Genomic DNA, 17,893 nt, shown 5'->3' on the forward strand with positions numbered 1-17,893 from the left:
GGTCTTCTCCCCATTTCCCAGACTTAAAAAAAAAAGAGCCGCCATTAACATGATCCAAAGTCAAATTGAATACAATATAGCAACCTAGAGTCTGGGAAGTTTAGGCTACTCAGCATTTGATATAACATTTTCCTCAAATGATTTCAGTGAGAGTTCAAGAGACATCATCGTAGCCAGCGGTGGAAAAAATAATTATGTATACTGTAATATATTCAAGAAATAGTAATAGTAAAAAAAAAAGAAAAAGTGCATAATTTGAGTAAATGTGCAGCTACACCACTGATCGTAGCCCACCATCATCCCCACGTGCCACAATAGATGATCACATTGATTAAAGAATCACTCCTGTAGCTTCACACAGCAAATTACCTCCATAGTACGCAGCTTCTCTGCATGTCGGTGCCATCCAGCCTATTGGAAACAGAAGTTGGGACATTTTACAGCATTGCAGGCAGCAGAGAACAAGTCATCGTGGAATGCAAACACATTGAGTGGTGGGGGGGATAAACGTGTCCATGATTTAGTAATGGTGATCTAAAACAGGCGTCTCACATCAGAAATATATTTAGTGCAATCACAGTCATTCAGTACAGGTCTGTGTATTCTCATCATTGAAAGACGCTGCAGAGTAGAGCCAGTGTAAGTAGTGCTATATCAAAAACTAGGTGGTCACAAATACAAATATTAACAATATGAGCAGAATCGTGTGAAATACACGCGTTGGTAACGCATACACCGCCTAGTAGACTATAACAAGACAGATTTCCCATTAGATGGTTGTGGATTGGAAACCGACCGAGGCCTATATAGCTGCTATAGGCCCTGGATGGTAACGCCAAAACTGTATTCTACACAAAGTGCGCTGCAATATGACCGTTGCCTGGAGTTACACTTGGCAAAGGCATAAACAAATATCCAAATTATACAACAAATAAAATAAATTGTTTTCTTTCCAAACCACAAAGAGTTTAGCAGCGCTTACCTCCAAACATGCCTGCTGTGCTAAGTGCCGAAGAAGGAAGAGGAAGTGGGTCCCACCGCCAGTCAAAATCTATGCCAGTAGAGTTTATAGGCAAGCAAAATCTCAAGAACGGCCTGCTCGATGAAAATTTTAATTTGCAGCTTACTCCACCACTAGCCTGCCCTTGGTGATATTATTACTTTGAACCAACTCATGAGCATTAAGGCAACTTACCAGATAGCAACCACCATCCTCTTCCCTTGTCCAATAGCCAGCCACCTAGTCAACACATCAAGTCATTCAATAGAATCTAGCATAAACTACATAATGGATTATTTGTAATGCATGATTGTGTATAATCAGAGTCAAGAGTGACATCAATGAATTCAGGTATATGCTTGTCTATGGAATAATCATCATATTAAACACCAAAGCAGAATTTCTATTTTATAAAGTAAAGCAGCTTCTATGAAAATCACCTAGGCCAGTATTCATTTAAGGCACTCAGGGAACAGCCAGAAGATGCCACATGACGACACAGTAAGCTTATCTGCAGGACAAGTTAGTTGTTAGTCAAAAACCATGTTGTAGGGAAAATAGCACCATCTTCAGTAGGGTCCAAGTCAGGTAAAGGCATAAGCTTGTCTTTAAAAAAAAAGGTTATCATTTAGAACCCATGTGAAACTCTAAACAATTAGCTTCAACATGTAGTTACTTACTGTTATCAGGGTGGCTCCTTAGCATCTCATAGACATCATCTATTGAGAGATTACATGAGGTTAAACACATAAAATATTTGTACAATTGCAAAAATCTAAATGTGCTTCACTAGCAAGCCTCTATGCTACTCAGAATCTGGTAAAGGGTTTTCTTCAAAGGTTCATTCAGTAAGAGAGACGGCAGTTATCATCAATGCAGCAAGCTCTTAACAGCAAAGGCACATTAGGGTCAAATTAAGCATTTATAGTCTTTCCAGGACAATCACCTTCAGTAGAGATGATCTTCTCCCCATTTCCCAGACTTAAAAAAAAAGAGAGCAGCCATTAGCATGATCCAAAGTCAAATTGAATACAATATAGCTAACCTAGAGTCTGGGAAGTTTAGGCTACTCGGCATTTGATATAACATTTTCCTCAAATGATTTCAGTGAGAGAGTGCAAGAGACATCATCGTAGCCAGCGGTGGAAAAAATACTTAATGTACAGTATACTGTAATGCAGGGGCGGAAACTCAGTGGGTTCAGAGGCGCGACTGAACCCCCTGGCATTTTGGCAAAGGCGCGACTGAACCCACTGTTTATCATTGATCATGTTGAAATGTTGCTGAAACAATTTAATGTGTTCTTCGTTGTGAACTGAAACACTGTGTTCATTAACAAACTGTAAATAAGGTACCAACCGAAGAGATTTTGGTGACAGACTGCCATATGTCATCCAGAAGTTATGGGTTTTACCCCATTTCATCCTCTCAAACACAGGTCAGAGAAGCCTTCCCTTTTAACAAACATTGTTTGTCCAAAACATTCTAGACAAAATCTACGCCAGTAGAGTTTATAGGCAAGCAAAATCTCAAGAACGGCCTGCTCGATTTTAATTTGCAGCTTACTCCACCACTAGGCTGCCCTTGGTGATATTATTACTTTGAACCAACTCATGAGCATTAAGGCAACTTACCAGATAGCAACCACCATCCTCTTCCCTTGTCCAATAGCCAGCCACCTAGTCAACACATCAAGTCATTCAATAGAATCTAGCATAAACTACATAATGGATTGTAATGCATGATTGTGTATAATCAGAGTCAAGAGTGACATCAATTAATTCAGGTATATGCTCGTCTATGAAATCATCATATTAAACACCAAAGCAGAATTTCTATTTTATAAAGTAAAGCAGCTTCTATGAAAATCACCTAGGCCAGTATTCATTTAAGGCACTCAGGTAACAGCCAGAAGATGCCACATGACGACACAGTAAGCTTATCTGCAGGACAAGTTAGTTGTTAGTCAAAAACCATGTTGTAGGGAAAATATCACCATCTTCAGTAGGGTCCAAGTCAGGTAAAGGCATAAGCTTGTCTTTAAAAAAAGGTTATCATTTAGAACCCATGTGAAACTCTAAACAATTAGCTTCAACATGTAGTTACTTACCATTATCAGGGTGGCTCCTTAGCATCTCATAGACATCATCTATTGAGAGATTACATGAGGTTAAACACATAAAATATTTGTACAATTGCAAAAATCTAAATGTGCTTCACTAGCAAGCCTCTATGCTGCTCAGAATCTGTTAAAGGGTTTTCTTCAAAGGTTCATTCAGTAAGAGAGACGGCAGTTATCATCAATGCAGCATTAAGCTCTTAACAGTAAAGGCACATTAGGGTCAAATTAAGCATTTATAGTCTTTCCAGGACAATCACCTTCAGTAGAGATGGTCTTCTCCCCATTTCCCAGACTTAAAAAAAAAGAGCCGCCATTAACATGATCCAAAGTCAAATTGAATACAATATAGCAACCTAGAGTCTGGGAAGTTTAGGCTACTCAGCATTTGATATAACATTTTCCTCAAATGATTTCAGTGAGAGTTCAAGAGACATCATCGTAGCCAGCGGTGGAAAAAATAATTATGTATACTGTAATATATTCAAGAAATAGTAATAGTAAAAAAAAAAGAAAAAGTGCATAATTTGAGTAAATGTGCAGCTACACCACTGATCGTAGCCCACCATCATCCCCACGTGCCACAATAGATGATCACATTGATTAAAGAATCACTCCTGTAGCTTCACACAGCAAATTACCTCCATAGTACGCAGCTTCTCTGCATGTCGGTGCCATCCAGCCTATTGGAAACAGAAGTTGGGACATTTTACAGCATTGCAGGCAGCAGAGAACAAGTCATCGTGGAATGCAAACACATTGAGTGGTGGGGGGGATAAACGTGTCCATGATTTAGTAATGGTGATCTAAAACAGGCGTCTCACATCAGAAATATATTTAGTGCAATCACAGTCATTCAGTACAGGTCTGTGTATTCTCATCATTGAAAGACGCTGCAGAGTAGAGCCAGTGTAAGTAGTGCTATATCAAAAACTAGGTGGTCACAAATACAAATATTAACAATATGAGCAGAATCGTGTGAAATACACGCGTTGGTAACGCATACACCGCCTAGTAGACTATAACAAGACAGATTTCCCATTAGATGGTTGTGGATTGGAAACCGACCGAGGCCTATATAGCTGCTATAGGCCCTGGATGGTAACGCCAAAACTGTATTCTACACAAAGTGCGCTGCAATATGACCGTTGCCTGGAGTTACACTTGGCAAAGGCATAAACAAATATCCAAATTATACAACAAATAAAATAAATTGTTTTCTTTCCAAACCACAAAGAGTTTAGCAGCGCTTACCTCCAAACATGCCTGCTGTGCTAAGTGCCGAAGAAGGAAAGGAGGAAGAGGAAGTGGGTCCCACCGCCAGTCAAAATCTATGCCAGTAGAGTTTATAGGCAAGCAAAATCTCAAGAACGGCCTGCTCGATGAAAATTTTAATTTGCAGCTTACTCCACCACTAGCCTGCCCTTGGTGATATTATTACTTTGAACCAACTCATGAGCATTAAGGCAACTTACCAGATAGCAACCACCATCCTCTTCCCTTGTCCAATAGCCAGCCACCTAGTCAACACATCAAGTCATTCAATAGAATCTAGCATAAACTACATAATGGATTATTTGTAATGCATGATTGTGTATAATCAGAGTCAAGAGTGACATCAATGAATTCAGGTATATGCTTGTCTATGGAATAATCATCATATTAAACACCAAAGCAGAATTTCTATTTTATAAAGTAAAGCAGCTTCTATGAAAATCACCTAGGCCAGTATTCATTTAAGGCACTCAGGGAACAGCCAGAAGATGCCACATGACGACACAGTAAGCTTATCTGCAGGACAAGTTAGTTGTTAGTCAAAAACCATGTTGTAGGGAAAATAGCACCATCTTCAGTAGGGTCCAAGTCAGGTAAAGGCATAAGCTTGTCTTTAAAAAAAAAGGTTATCATTTAGAACCCATGTGAAACTCTAAACAATTAGCTTCAACATGTAGTTACTTACTGTTATCAGGGTGGCTCCTTAGCATCTCATAGACATCATCTATTGAGAGATTACATGAGGTTAAACACATAAAATATTTGTACAATTGCAAAAATCTAAATGTGCTTCACTAGCAAGCCTCTATGCTACTCAGAATCTGGTAAAGGGTTTTCTTCAAAGGTTCATTCAGTAAGAGAGACGGCAGTTATCATCAATGCAGCATTTAGCTCTTAACAGCAAAGGCACATTAGGGTCAAATTAAGCATTTATAGTCTTTCCAGGACAATCACCTTCAGTAGAGATGGTCTTCTCCCCATTTCCCAGACTTAAAAAAAAAGAGAGCAGCCATTAGCATGATCCAAAGTCAAATTGAATACAATATAGCTAACCTAGAGTCTGGGAAGTTTAGGCTACTCGGCATTTGATATAACATTTTCCTCAAATGATTTCAGTGAGAGAGTGCAAGAGACATCATCGTAGCCAGCGGTGGAAAAAATACTTAATGTACAGTATACTGTAATGCAGGGGCGGAAACTCAGTGGGTTCAGAGGCGCGACTGAACCCCCTGGCATTTTGGCAAAGGCGCGACTGAACCCACTGTTTATCATTGATCATGTTGAAATGTTGCTGAAACAATTTAATGTGTTCTTCGTTGTGAACTGAAACACTGTGTTCATTAACAAACTGTAAATAAGGTACCAACCGAAGAGATTTTGGTGACAGACTGCCATATGTCATCCAGAAGTTATGGGTTTTACCCCATTTCATCCTCTCAAACACAGGTCAGAGAAGCCTTCCCTTTTAACAAACATTGTTTGTCCAAAACATTCTAGACAAAATCTACGCCAGTAGAGTTTATAGGCAAGCAAAATCTCAAGAACGGCCTGCTCGATTTTAATTTGCAGCTTACTCCACCACTAGGCTGCCCTTGGTGATATTATTACTTTGAACCAACTCATGAGCATTAAGGCAACTTACCAGATAGCAACCACCATCCTCTTCCCTTGTCCAATAGCCAGCCACCTAGTCAACACATCAAGTCATTCAATAGAATCTAGCATAAACTACATAATGGATTGTAATGCATGATTGTGTATAATCAGAGTCAAGAGTGACATCAATTAATTCAGGTATATGCTCGTCTATGAAATCATCATATTAAACACCAAAGCAGAATTTCTATTTTATAAAGTAAAGCAGCTTCTATGAAAATCACCTAGGCCAGTATTCATTTAAGGCACTCAGGTAACAGCCAGAAGATGCCACATGACGACACAGTAAGCTTATCTGCAGGACAAGTTAGTTGTTAGTCAAAAACCATGTTGTAGGGAAAATATCACCATCTTCAGTAGGGTCCAAGTCAGGTAAAGGCATAAGCTTGTCTTTAAAAAAAGGTTATCATTTAGAACCCATGTGAAACTCTAAACAATTAGCTTCAACATGTAGTTACTTACCAGGGTGGCTCCTTAGCATCTCATAGACATCATCTATTGAGAGATTACATGAGGTTAAACACATAAAATATTTGTACAATTGCAAAAATCTAAATGTGCTTCACTAGCAAGCCTCTATGCTACTCAGAATGTGGTAAAGGGTTTTCTTCAAAGGTTCATTCAGTAAGAGAGACGGCAGTTATCATCAATGCAGCATTTAGCTCTTAACAGTAAAGGCACATTAGGGTCAAATTAAGCATTTAGTCTTTCCAGGACAATCACCTTCAGTAGAGATGGTCTTCTCCCCATTTCCCAGACTTAAAAAAAAAAAAGAGAGCAGCCATTAGCATGATCCAAAGTCAAATTGAATACAATATAGCTAACCTAGAGTCTGGGAAGTTTAGGCTACTCGGCATTTGATATAACATTTTCCTCAAATGATTTCAGTGAGAGAGTGCAAGAGACATCATCGTAGCCAGCGGTGGAAAAAATACTTAATGTATACTGTAATGTAGAAATATTCAAGCACTAGTAAATACTGGAATATGAAAATACTCAAGTAAATGCCTAAAATTGTGCATAATTTGAGTAAATGTGCAGCTACACCACTGATCATAGCCCACCATCGCCCCCACGTGCCACAATAGAGATGATCACATTGATTAAAGAATCACTCCTGTAGCTTCACACAGCAAATTACCTCCATAGTACGCAGCTTCTCCGCATGTCGGTGCCATCCAGCCTATTGGAAACAGAAGTTGGGACATTTTACAGCATTGCAGGCAGCAGAGAACAAGTCATCGTGGAATGCAAACACATTCAGGGGTGGGGGGGATAAACGTGTCCATGATTTAGTAATGGTGATCTAAAACAGGCGTCTCACATCAGAAATATATTTAGTGCAATCACAGTCATTCAGTACAGGTCTGTGTATTCTCATCATTGAAAGACGCTGCAGAGTAGAGCCAGTGTAAGCAGTGCTATATGAAAAACTAGGTGGTCACAAATACAAATATTAACAATATGAGCAGAATCGTGTGAAATACACGCGTTGGTAACGCATACACCGCCTAGTAGACTATAACAAGACAGATTTCCCATTAGATGGTTGTGGATTGGAAACCGACCGAGGCCTATATAGCTGCTATAGGCCCTGGATGGTAACACCAAAACTGTATTCTACACAAAGTGCGCTGCAATATGACCGTTGCCTGGAGTTACACTTGGCAAAGGCATATATAAACAAATATCCAAATGGTACAACAAATAAAATAAATTGTTTTCTTTCCAAACCACAAAGAGTTTACCAGCGCTTACCTCCAAACATGCCTGCTGTGCTAAGCGCCGAAGAAGGAGAGGAGGAAGAGGAAGTGGGTCCCACCGCTTTTTATGTCCCCGACTTTGAAGCACCGCCTCCTGCTCGCCCCCACGTGCTCGTGCTCATTTTCAGTACTGTGTCAATATTAGCCACGTTTAGTAAAGTGTCACCTACTGCCTCCACGAACATCAGCAATTGTTTCTCAACAGCAGTTCAGACGAACGAGATTCCAAATTCTATCATCATTGTGAAGGCAATAATATTTACACTGCCAATAAAGTCATTTCTACTTGAAATTTCTTTGGTGGTCCGTCCTCGGTCAGATTCCAGTCGCAGCAGGAGAGTTAATAAACACTGCTCAAGGTGAAACAGCATCACTGCTAGGTCATCTGGAACAGAAGAAAGCCATTCAGTATCGTGTAAATGAGCTAAGTTTAGTCAGCCTCGCCTACTGCCTCCGCTGACATCAGCAATTGTTATTAAACAGTAGTTCAGACGAACGAGATTCCAAATTCTATCATCATTGTCTGGAGAGATTTACATTGCTCAAATAAATAAAACATGCCTACCTGAAAAGCCTTTGATGGTCCTCTAGGCTCTAGCCATAATACATGTCACAGCAATCTGCAACAGGAGAACATGTCAAGTAGGCATGTGGTCTAATGACATTTCCTAAAGCGATGCAGTTTCTCAGTTTCACATCGGTTCAAAGTCAGCCAAGTTGATCACAGAAACTGCACTAGCCTACAAGTAACAAGACATAATTTGCAGCTTACTCCACCACTAGCCTGCCCTTGGTGATATTATTACTTTGAACCAACTCATGAGCATTAAGGCAACTTACCAGATAGCAACCACCATCCTCTTCCCTTGTCCAATAGCCAGCCACCTAGTCAACACATCAAGTCATTCAATAGAATCTAGCATAAACTACATAATGGATTGTAATGCATGATTGTGTATAATCAGAGTCAAGAGTGACATCAATGAATTCAGGTATATGCTTGTCTATGAAATCATCATCATATTAAACACCAAAGCAGAATTTCTATTTTATAAAGTAAAGCAGCTTCTATGAAAATCACCTAGGCCAGTATTCATTTAAGGCACCCAGGTAACAGCCAGAAGATGCCACATGACGACACAGTAAGCTTATCTGCAGGACAAGTTAGTCGTTAGTCAAAAACCATGTTGTAGGGGAAATAGCACCATCTTCAGTAGGGTCCAAGTCAGGTAAAGGCATAAGCTTGTCTTTAAAAAAAGGTTATCATTTAGAACCCATGTGAAACTCTAAACAATTAGCTTCAACATGTAGTTACTTACCGTTATCAGGGTGGCTCCTTAGCATCTCATAGACATCATCTATTGAGAGATTACATGAGGTTAAACACATAAAATATTTGTACAATTGCAAAAATCTAAATGTGCTTCACTAGCAAGCCTCTATGCTACTCAGAATCTGGTAAAGGGTTTTCTTCAAAGGTTCATTCAGTAAGAGAGACGGCAGTTATCATCAATGCAGCATTTAGCTCTTAACAGTAAAGGCACATTAGGGTCAAATTAAGCATTTATAGTCTTTCCAGGACAATCACCTTCAGTAGAGATGGTCTTCTCCCCATTTCCCAGACTTAAAAAAAAAAAAAAAAAGAGAGCAGCCATTAGCATGATCCAAAGTCAAATTGAATACAATATAGCTAACCTAGAGTCTGGGAAGTTTAGGCTACTCGGCATTTGATATAACATTTTCCTCAAATGATTTCAGTGAGAGAGTGCAAGAGACATCATCGTAGCCAGCGGTGGAAAAAATACTTAATGTACAGTATACTGTAATGCAGGGGCGGAAACTCAGTGGGTTCAGAGGCGCGACTGAACCCCCTGGCATTTTGGCAAAGGCGCGACTGAACCCACTGTTTATCATTGATCATGTTGAAATGTTGCTGAAACAATTTTATGTGTTCTTCGTTGTGAACTGAAACACGGTGTTCATTAACAAACTGTAAATAAGGTACCAACCGAAGAGATTTTGGTGACAGACTGCCATATGTCATCCAGAAGTTATGGGTTTTACCCCATTTCATCCTCTCAAACACAGGTCAGAGAAGCCTTCCCTTTTAACAAACATTGTTTGTCCAAAACATTCTAGACAAAATCTACGCGCCAGTAGAGTTTATAGGCAAGCAAAATCTCAAGAACGGCCTGCTCGATTTTAATTTGCAGCTTACTCCACCACTAGGCTGCCCTTGGTGATATTATTACTTTGAACCAACTCATGAGCATTAAGGCAACTTACCAGATAGCAACCACCATCCTCTTCCCTTGTCCAATAGCCAGCCACCTAGTCAACACATCAAGTCATTCAATAGAATCTAGCATAAACTACATAATGGATTGTAAATGCATGATTGTGTATAATCAGAGTCAAGAGTGACATCAATGAATTCCATAGACAATGCTTGTCTATGGAATAATCATATTAAACACCAAAGCAGAATTTCTATTTTATAAAGTAAAGCAGCTTCTATGAAAATCACCTAGGCCAGTATTCATTTAAGGCACTCAGGGAACAGCCAGAAGATGCCACATGACGACACAGTAAGCTTATCTGCAGGACAAGTTAGTCGTTAGTCAAAAACCATGTTGTAGGGAAAATAGCACCATCTTCAGTAGGGTCCAAGTCAGGTAAAGGCATAAGCTTGTCTTTAAAAAAAAGGTTATCATTTAGAACCCATGTGAAACTCTAAACAATTAGCTTCAACATGTAGTTACTTACCATTATCAGGGTGGCTCCTTAGCATCTCATAGACATCATCTATTGAGAGATTACATGAGGTTAAACACATAAAATATTTGTACAATTGTAAAAATCTAAATGTGCTTCACTAGCAAGCCTCTATGCTACTCAGAATCTGGTAAAGGGTTTTCTTCAAAGGTTCATTCAGTAAGAGAGACGGCAGTTATCATCAATGCAGCATTTAGCTCTTAACAGTAAAGGCACATTAGGGTCAAATTAAGCATTTATAGTCTTTCCAGGACAATCACCTTCAGTAGAGATGATCTTCTCCCCATTTCCCAGACTTAAAAAAAAAAGAGAGCCGCCATTAGCATGATCCAAAGTCAAATTGAATACAATATAGCTAACCTAGAGTATGCTACTCAGAATCTGGTAAAGGGTTTTCTTCAAAGGTTCATTCAGTAAGAGAGACGGCAGTTATCATCAATGCAGCATTTAGCTCTTAACAGTAAAGGCACATTAGGGTCAAATTAAGCATTTATAGTCTTTCCAGGACAATCACCTTCAGTAGAGATGGTCTTCTCCCCATTTCCCAGACTTAAAAAAAAGAGAGAGCAGCCATTAGCATGATCCAAAGTCAAATTGAATACAATATAGCAACCTATAGTCTAAGGGTTTAGGATACTCAGCTTTCGATATAACATTTTCCTCAAATTATTTCAGTGAGAGAGTTCAAGAGACATCATCGTAGCCAGCGGTGGAAAAATACTTAATGTATACTGTAATGTATTCAAGAAATAGTAAAAAAAAGTGCATAATTTGAGTAAATGTGCAGCTACACCACTGTTCGTAGCCCACCATCGCCCCCACGTGCCACAATAGATGATCACATTGATTAAAGAATCACTCCTGTAGCTTCACACAGCAAATTACCTCCATAGTACGCAGCTTCTCCGCATGTCAGTGCCATCCAGCCTATTGGAAACAGAAGTTGGGACATTTTACGGCGTTGCAGGCAGCAGAGAACAAGTCATCGTGGAATGCAAACACATTCAGTGGTGGGGGGGATAAACGTGTCCATGATTTAGTAATGGTGCTCTAAAACAGGCGTCTCACATCAGAAATATATTTAGTGCAATCACAGTCATTCAGTACAGGTCTGTGTATTCTCATCATTGAAAGACGCTGCAGAGTAGAGCCAGTGTAAGCAGTGCTATATCAAAAACTAGTAGTCACAAATATTAACAATATGAGCAGAATCGTGTGAAATACACGCGTTGTTAACACATACACCGCCTAGTAGACTATAATAAGACAGATTTCCCATTAGATGGTTGTGGATTGGAAACCGACCGAGGCCTATATAGCTGCTATAGGCCCTGGATGGTAACGCCAAAACTGTATTCTATACACAAAGTGCGCTGCAATATGACCGTTGCCTGGAGTTACACTTGGCAAAGGCATAAACAAATATCCAAATGGTACAACAAATAAAATAAATTGTTTTCTTTCCAAACCACAAAGAGTTTAGCAGCGCTTACCTCCAAACACGCCTGCTGTGCTAAGCGCCGAAGAAGGAAAGGAGGAAGAGGAAGTGGGTCCCACCGCTTTTTATGTCCCCGACTTTGAAGCACCGCCTCCTGCTCCTCACTCATGGTTCCTTGGGCGGTCCATTATATATCTTAGAGTACAGCTACACGACTCTGGGTGTTTTTGCAAACGCACATTTCTATGTGCGTTTGGGCCTTTCAGCCAGACGCAAACGGCGTTTTCGGCCACTCAAACGGAGGTTTTTGGCAACGGATAAATAAGTGGAGATTTTCGAAAAGATCCGGATGGTGGAGCTGTGTAGTCATGCAAAACGGAGTTTTTGAGGAAGGATGACGTCACCTCCCTAGTCGTGCATGTTCGTTGTTGCTTTTAACACTGAGCATGCGCATCAGTTCATGGATTGAAAAACGAACAACTTCCAGGGTGAACGCGAGGTTACCATAGAAACGACAACAAACACGATGGCAGCGCAGCCTCACCTTCTAATATAAACACAAACCCCATTCTGCTGAAATCATGTATCTAAAATGAATAGGCCTAATTTCTTACGTACTTCCCCGACTAGTAATATTTATATTTGTTTCGCTGGTTCGCGCCCCACTGCCACCACTGTTTTTACAACCGCATACTTTTTAATAGTTTTTGGATTAAGGTTGGTGAAGGATGCGTTGCTCCCCTGCTTGCGGTTATGTATGCAAGCAGGGGAGCAACACATCCTTCACCAACCTTAATCCAGTCTTTTTAATGCAACCTTAATCCAAAAACTATTAAAAAGTCTGCGGTTGTAAAAACAGTGGCGGCAGTGGGGCGCGAACCAGCGAAGCGAAGCAAAGCATATATTACAAGTGTGCGTAGTAGTCCACTAGGCTAGCGAGGCAGCTGGAAAAATTGGGTTTGTGTTTATATTAGAAGGTGAGTCCTAAAGTTGCTCACTAGACGGAGCCCTGTCTGCACGTACTACCGGGTTACGTGGGGGGATTTATTGGGAAACCAGCTCACCGCGCATGCTCAGAACATTTTTCTATTGCGTTACATATTTCTTATCGCCACCTACTGGCATGGCATGCTTGTTGGAGTAAAAAATGATCGTTTTGGGTTGTATGTGTGGACACAGATATCTTTGTCGTATGGGCCCCTGCCCATACGACAACGGAGTACGAAAATATCCGTTTTATTAAAGATTGAGTACGTATAGCCCAGGCCTTAGGCTCTGGGCGGTCTCTCTCTCTCTGGGAATCTGCGATCGTACAACAAACGAGCCAAAAGAAAATGTGAAATAATTGGAAAATATTATATTATTGAAACATTTTAACAAACACAAATCGTGTATGGGGCCCCAGCCACAAAATATTTTCAGATGGAGGTCCATGGACAAAACAAATACCGTACATACATACATACATACATACATACATACATATACATATTTATATACAGCTCACTTGTGGTGCCGATACAGCAAAGCGAAAATGAAAAAACTTCAGGTGGCATATAATGATGCTTTTCGAATATTCCTGAGACTCCCAAGATGGACCAGTGCTAGTGAAATGTTTGTGACCAGTAATGTACCCACATTTCATGCTGTACTGAGGAATTGTATGTTTAGATTCATGTGTAGACTGAGGGAATCAAATAATGTACTAATTATGGCCTTAACAGGGATCACACAGAGTGACACAGTCTTCTCCTCATGTTTCTGGAAACACTGGAGGCTAATGTTTATATGTTTTTAATTGACAAGGACTGCCATGAGTGAAAATAGCCTGATACATACAGTAGGATATCTCTGTGTTGTTGTTTTGTATTTACTGTTGTGTTATTTACATGTTGTTTGTATATGGACCCATTGTGTCTGAAATAAAGTTTTCAATCAATACATACATACATACATACATAAGGAAACAGAATCAATTTGCATATGCACGGAATCGTGGAACTAGTGATGCAAAACTATTACTATGAAAACTTGCAAAACCTGTCAGTCGTTCGGTCGGTCACGCCTCCATGGTTGCCGGTCCATTACGCCACGTGACCTCACGCCTCGTCACGCCTACAATCCCCAGCTGTTATGCCCGTAAAAAAAGATAGGTCCATATAATGGGCATTCCCAAACGATGCCCTATAATACAATCCCTGTCATGCCCATATATGGAGATCCCCAATGTCATCGATATTAAGCCGATATATGGCAATGTCAATCTATGGCGATATTGTGACAGTCTCATGTGGTTGCCGCGACTGGTAAATTAACCAACACTTGCAAATGAACCAAGTTGGTACAACACATGGATCTCCATATGTGGAGCTGACTATCATCACCTGGATCTGAAGATCACGACACTGACCTCATCAAACCCTGGATAGCAATACATGGTTTGACATATACACACACACACACATCCCTGATGTCATCTATATGCCCATCTAAAGACATGCCCCTTCCGTGTCCATATAATGGAGCTGATCAAATGCAGTGGCGGTACACCTTGATTGACCAATCGGAATTGACGACGCCACAGTGACGTCAGAGCACTGGCTGCATTTATATACGTTCCAGAGTTGCTCTCAGATAGTTATACCTCTGTCGACACCAGTCGAAGCATCGAGAGTTCACGGTTTCATAATAATTGACTTGCGCAGAAGGACTCCGTAAACGGTCAACCCGGTCGAACGACGATAATGTCGACCCCGGCCACGGAAGGTTCCGACGTGGCGCCAGGCGGGTGGAGTCACTGGCAACAAGAGGTCCAAGAGGTGGCGAAGGTCGTGCACGTCAACGTGGTCAAACTGCTGGACCGCGACCACAAGCTGTCCGAGCTGGACGACAAGGCGAAGCGGTTCGAGGATGAGTCCAAGCTGTTCAAAGAGTCCACCGGGCGGATCAAGAAGAAATACTGGTGGAAGAACTTCAAGATGACGCTCGTCCTGGCGGCTGTCGTCATCTTGGCCGTGGTGGTCCTCCTCGTCTGGTGCTTTGCATGAACAGGACCCCCACTTTGATGAGTTATGGATCCATAAAAGGTCCCTTTGTTTCTATCGCTGCCGATCTGTCAACAATTTAGCTGGGGGATGTAGTGGCAATTCTGGGCCTCGATATTGATAAGCATAGGAAAGCATCAGAAAGAAGCAGGACTCCGGCTCAAGATTCAGGCAGTGTCATCTTTATTCAGAGTTCTCAGTCAGTACAGCCAAGTGGTAGCTTTACTGCGTCCCAGTTCTCTCTCCAGCATCAATGAAATCATTCCCTTTATTCCCCAGCAAATCTTCATTTACAACAGCAAATACACATTCAGTCTCTCACTTTATTTCTTTGTCCTGTTCTCTCTTGCACTCTGTCTCTCTCCTTGCAGCTTTCACCATGTCCTATGGTTGGAGTTACGCAAAGGAGACAGACACGCTATTCTAATAGTCCTAAGATGAGAACAACACAAATAGTTACACCTTTGCTGACGGTGGTATGTTTAAGCATGGAGGCAGCTGTCAGGTCAATAATAGAAATGAGCTCAGTGGTGAATTGTTCTGTGTGGCATTCTAATATTTCCATTACAGGGACCCACTGGAACCCTCTTCAAGGAAACCCGGGCCGGTCCCCCGGACCCTACCTTGAGAACCAGATCACTAGAAAGCAGGTCTTCACCAGGCTTGGGTGGCATGCGCGGGCGGGGCTGCCCACCCACACATTTATTTTAGGGAAACTATGGAATATCAACATTGTTTGAGGACGTTTTTGAAAATGGGGGCACAAACTTTGGAAGGCAAGGCCAACCGGAATGGAGTATGAAAAATCATATTGATGCACACATGACTCCAGAAAGAATGTGTACAATGTGTGTGTTTTTCACAAGAAGTATCATAAATTAGTCTATATTTTGATGAAGGCCAAATGGCAGAATATATGTTATATATTAGCCGAGAATGTTTGTGTTTGTCTTTGCGTGGCGTCTTTGTTGTTTTTGAGCCTCTCCAATGGGTACAGGCTTTAGTTTAGATATAGCCTACTCATGGTCAGACTGTCATTAGACCGACAACCAAACCTGCATGGAGCAGCGCTTGCTCGACCGCATGTCCGACCGTTGTTTCCGCATGTCTGTCCACTGGTGTGTCTAATCTGCATGTGCATCCCTCTCCAACCTCTGGCTTTCAGAAATGTCACGTGGCAGCCAAGTCTATGTTCTTTTAAAGTTTGTATTTAAGCCCGACCAAATTTATTTTTTTATGATTGTACAACCTACAGACTGTTATGAACACATAAAGAATTTGCAGATACACAAGCTGTAAAACGACATTTTGTGCTTGTGAATTCGCATTCCTGAAAAGTAACAGCTTTGGTTATATGAGATGACAACCCGACAGACACTATTTTGGTGTCATTGCACCGCCCAAGGGGGCTGTTGGCGTAATGGTGGTGTGTGTAAGTAAGCACACGCAATCATGCAAGGAAATAGGAACTATTATAAACACTATTAGGAAATATATACCGTATAGTAAAATAAAAGGAACAAGGTTGACGTTGGGTTTTTCTTAGGGTTGGGTTGTTAGCCCCTGCTATGCCCAGCTTTGTGTGTGTTATTCTGTGAATAATGGCGACTATATAATTGGCTGATCACCCCATAGCGATGATTTCATTGGCTGAGCAAAGTACATATTGAGGATAAAAAGTGAGGGCAGAAAAGTGAAGACACAAACTGCGATGTGATGAAGAGCGCTCCTCACTTCACATTGGGGGGTGATTTCGTTTTAGGGGCGCTATAGGCCCCTATAGGCCCCCTATATTCAGCTATTAGTGTTTGGCTATTTCCTTCTTTCCTTCACTTGTTGCTCAGGCCTCGGCATCCAGCTCTTGGCAACTATCCGTGTCTATTTCCGTCCGTCTCTCACTTTCTTTCTTTCTCCTGATCTCTCTCTTGCACTCTGTCTCTCTCCTTGCAGCTTTCACCATCCTCCGAGCTGGACCTTTGTCTAAAGTCTGTATGTGTTTGTGCGTGCTGCGGCTGCTGCCACTTTGTGTGTGTGCGCGCGCGCCCCGAGCGTGTGTGTGTATTTTGTTACCTGCGTCATAGGAATCATATCTCCACCTCTGTCTTTCAAGGTGAGGCCAAACCGATGCCATTTAACAAAATCAACCATGAGAAGACGTGATGCCCACGTATCGCTGTCATGCATTGTTCATATAGTGCTGTGTGTGTGTGTGTGTGTGTGTGTGTGTGTGTGTGTGTGTGTGTGTGTAAATCTCTCAAGTGCACCTGCCTGAACTAGCTTGCGGGCTACGCATCATATTGACCATGCAGACCGCGTCCATCTTGCTAGCAAGGTGGTACCTAGTTACTAGGACCTTTCTGTTTGGGTGTATGGGCTGGCAATGGCAAATTGCATCTATAGTTACCACCTGGCTGGCAAGATGGCCGTGGTCTGCATATGGTCAATACCACAGGGGCAGCGGTGGACGAACGGTTTGCGGAGCGGTCTTGATATCGGAAGGTCGCTAGTTCGTATTCCCGGACCGGCACGTTAAAATGACCATCGCTGAAGTGCCCTTGAACAAGGCATTGAACCCCTACCATGAAATGTTCTATGAGCAGGGCCTGGCTGTAAACAAGTTCTTGAGCTTAGTCCAGTTACCCTGGGTAAACATAATAACTTTCTTTCTTTCTCCACTCCATCACACCACTAGCCCATGATTTCCATCCTGATTCGCTGTGTTCCGTGATTTGTTTCGTCACTTTTCGTGACAAAACAAATCACAGAACGCAGCGAATCAGGATGAAAACCAGGCTATAAGTTACGTTAGGACCCCAGGAATGC

The 17,893-nt window shown here is 41.4% G+C and overlaps 1 protein-coding gene and 1 long non-coding RNA gene across 2 annotated transcripts; one reads left to right on the forward strand and one right to left on the reverse strand.

The window, feature by feature from the left end:
- Positions 1–4,852: 4,852 nt before the first annotated feature.
- On the reverse strand, positions 4,853–6,809 carry LOC308335563. Its single transcript, XR_013966045.1, has 3 exons — positions 6,774–6,809; positions 6,509–6,545; positions 4,853–4,910 (listed from the first exon to the last, which is right to left on the reverse strand). It is a non-coding gene; the product is annotated as an uncharacterized lncRNA (long non-coding RNA).
- Positions 6,810–14,770: 7,961 nt separating this feature from the next.
- On the forward strand, positions 14,771–15,073 carry LOC308335334 (vesicle-associated membrane protein 3-like; the record flags this gene model as incomplete). Its single annotated transcript, XM_080792352.1, has 1 exon — positions 14,771–15,073. The coding sequence occupies one exon, from the start codon at positions 14,771–14,773 to the stop codon at positions 15,071–15,073; it is 303 nt and encodes a 100-aa protein (XP_080648478.1).
- Positions 15,074–17,893: the final 2,820 nt, after the last annotated feature.

Source organism: Protomyctophum bolini, assembly GCF_963924005.1.
Source record: "Protomyctophum bolini genome assembly, chromosome: 20".
NCBI classification, from domain to species: Eukaryota; Metazoa; Chordata; class Actinopteri; order Myctophiformes; family Myctophidae; genus Protomyctophum; species Protomyctophum bolini.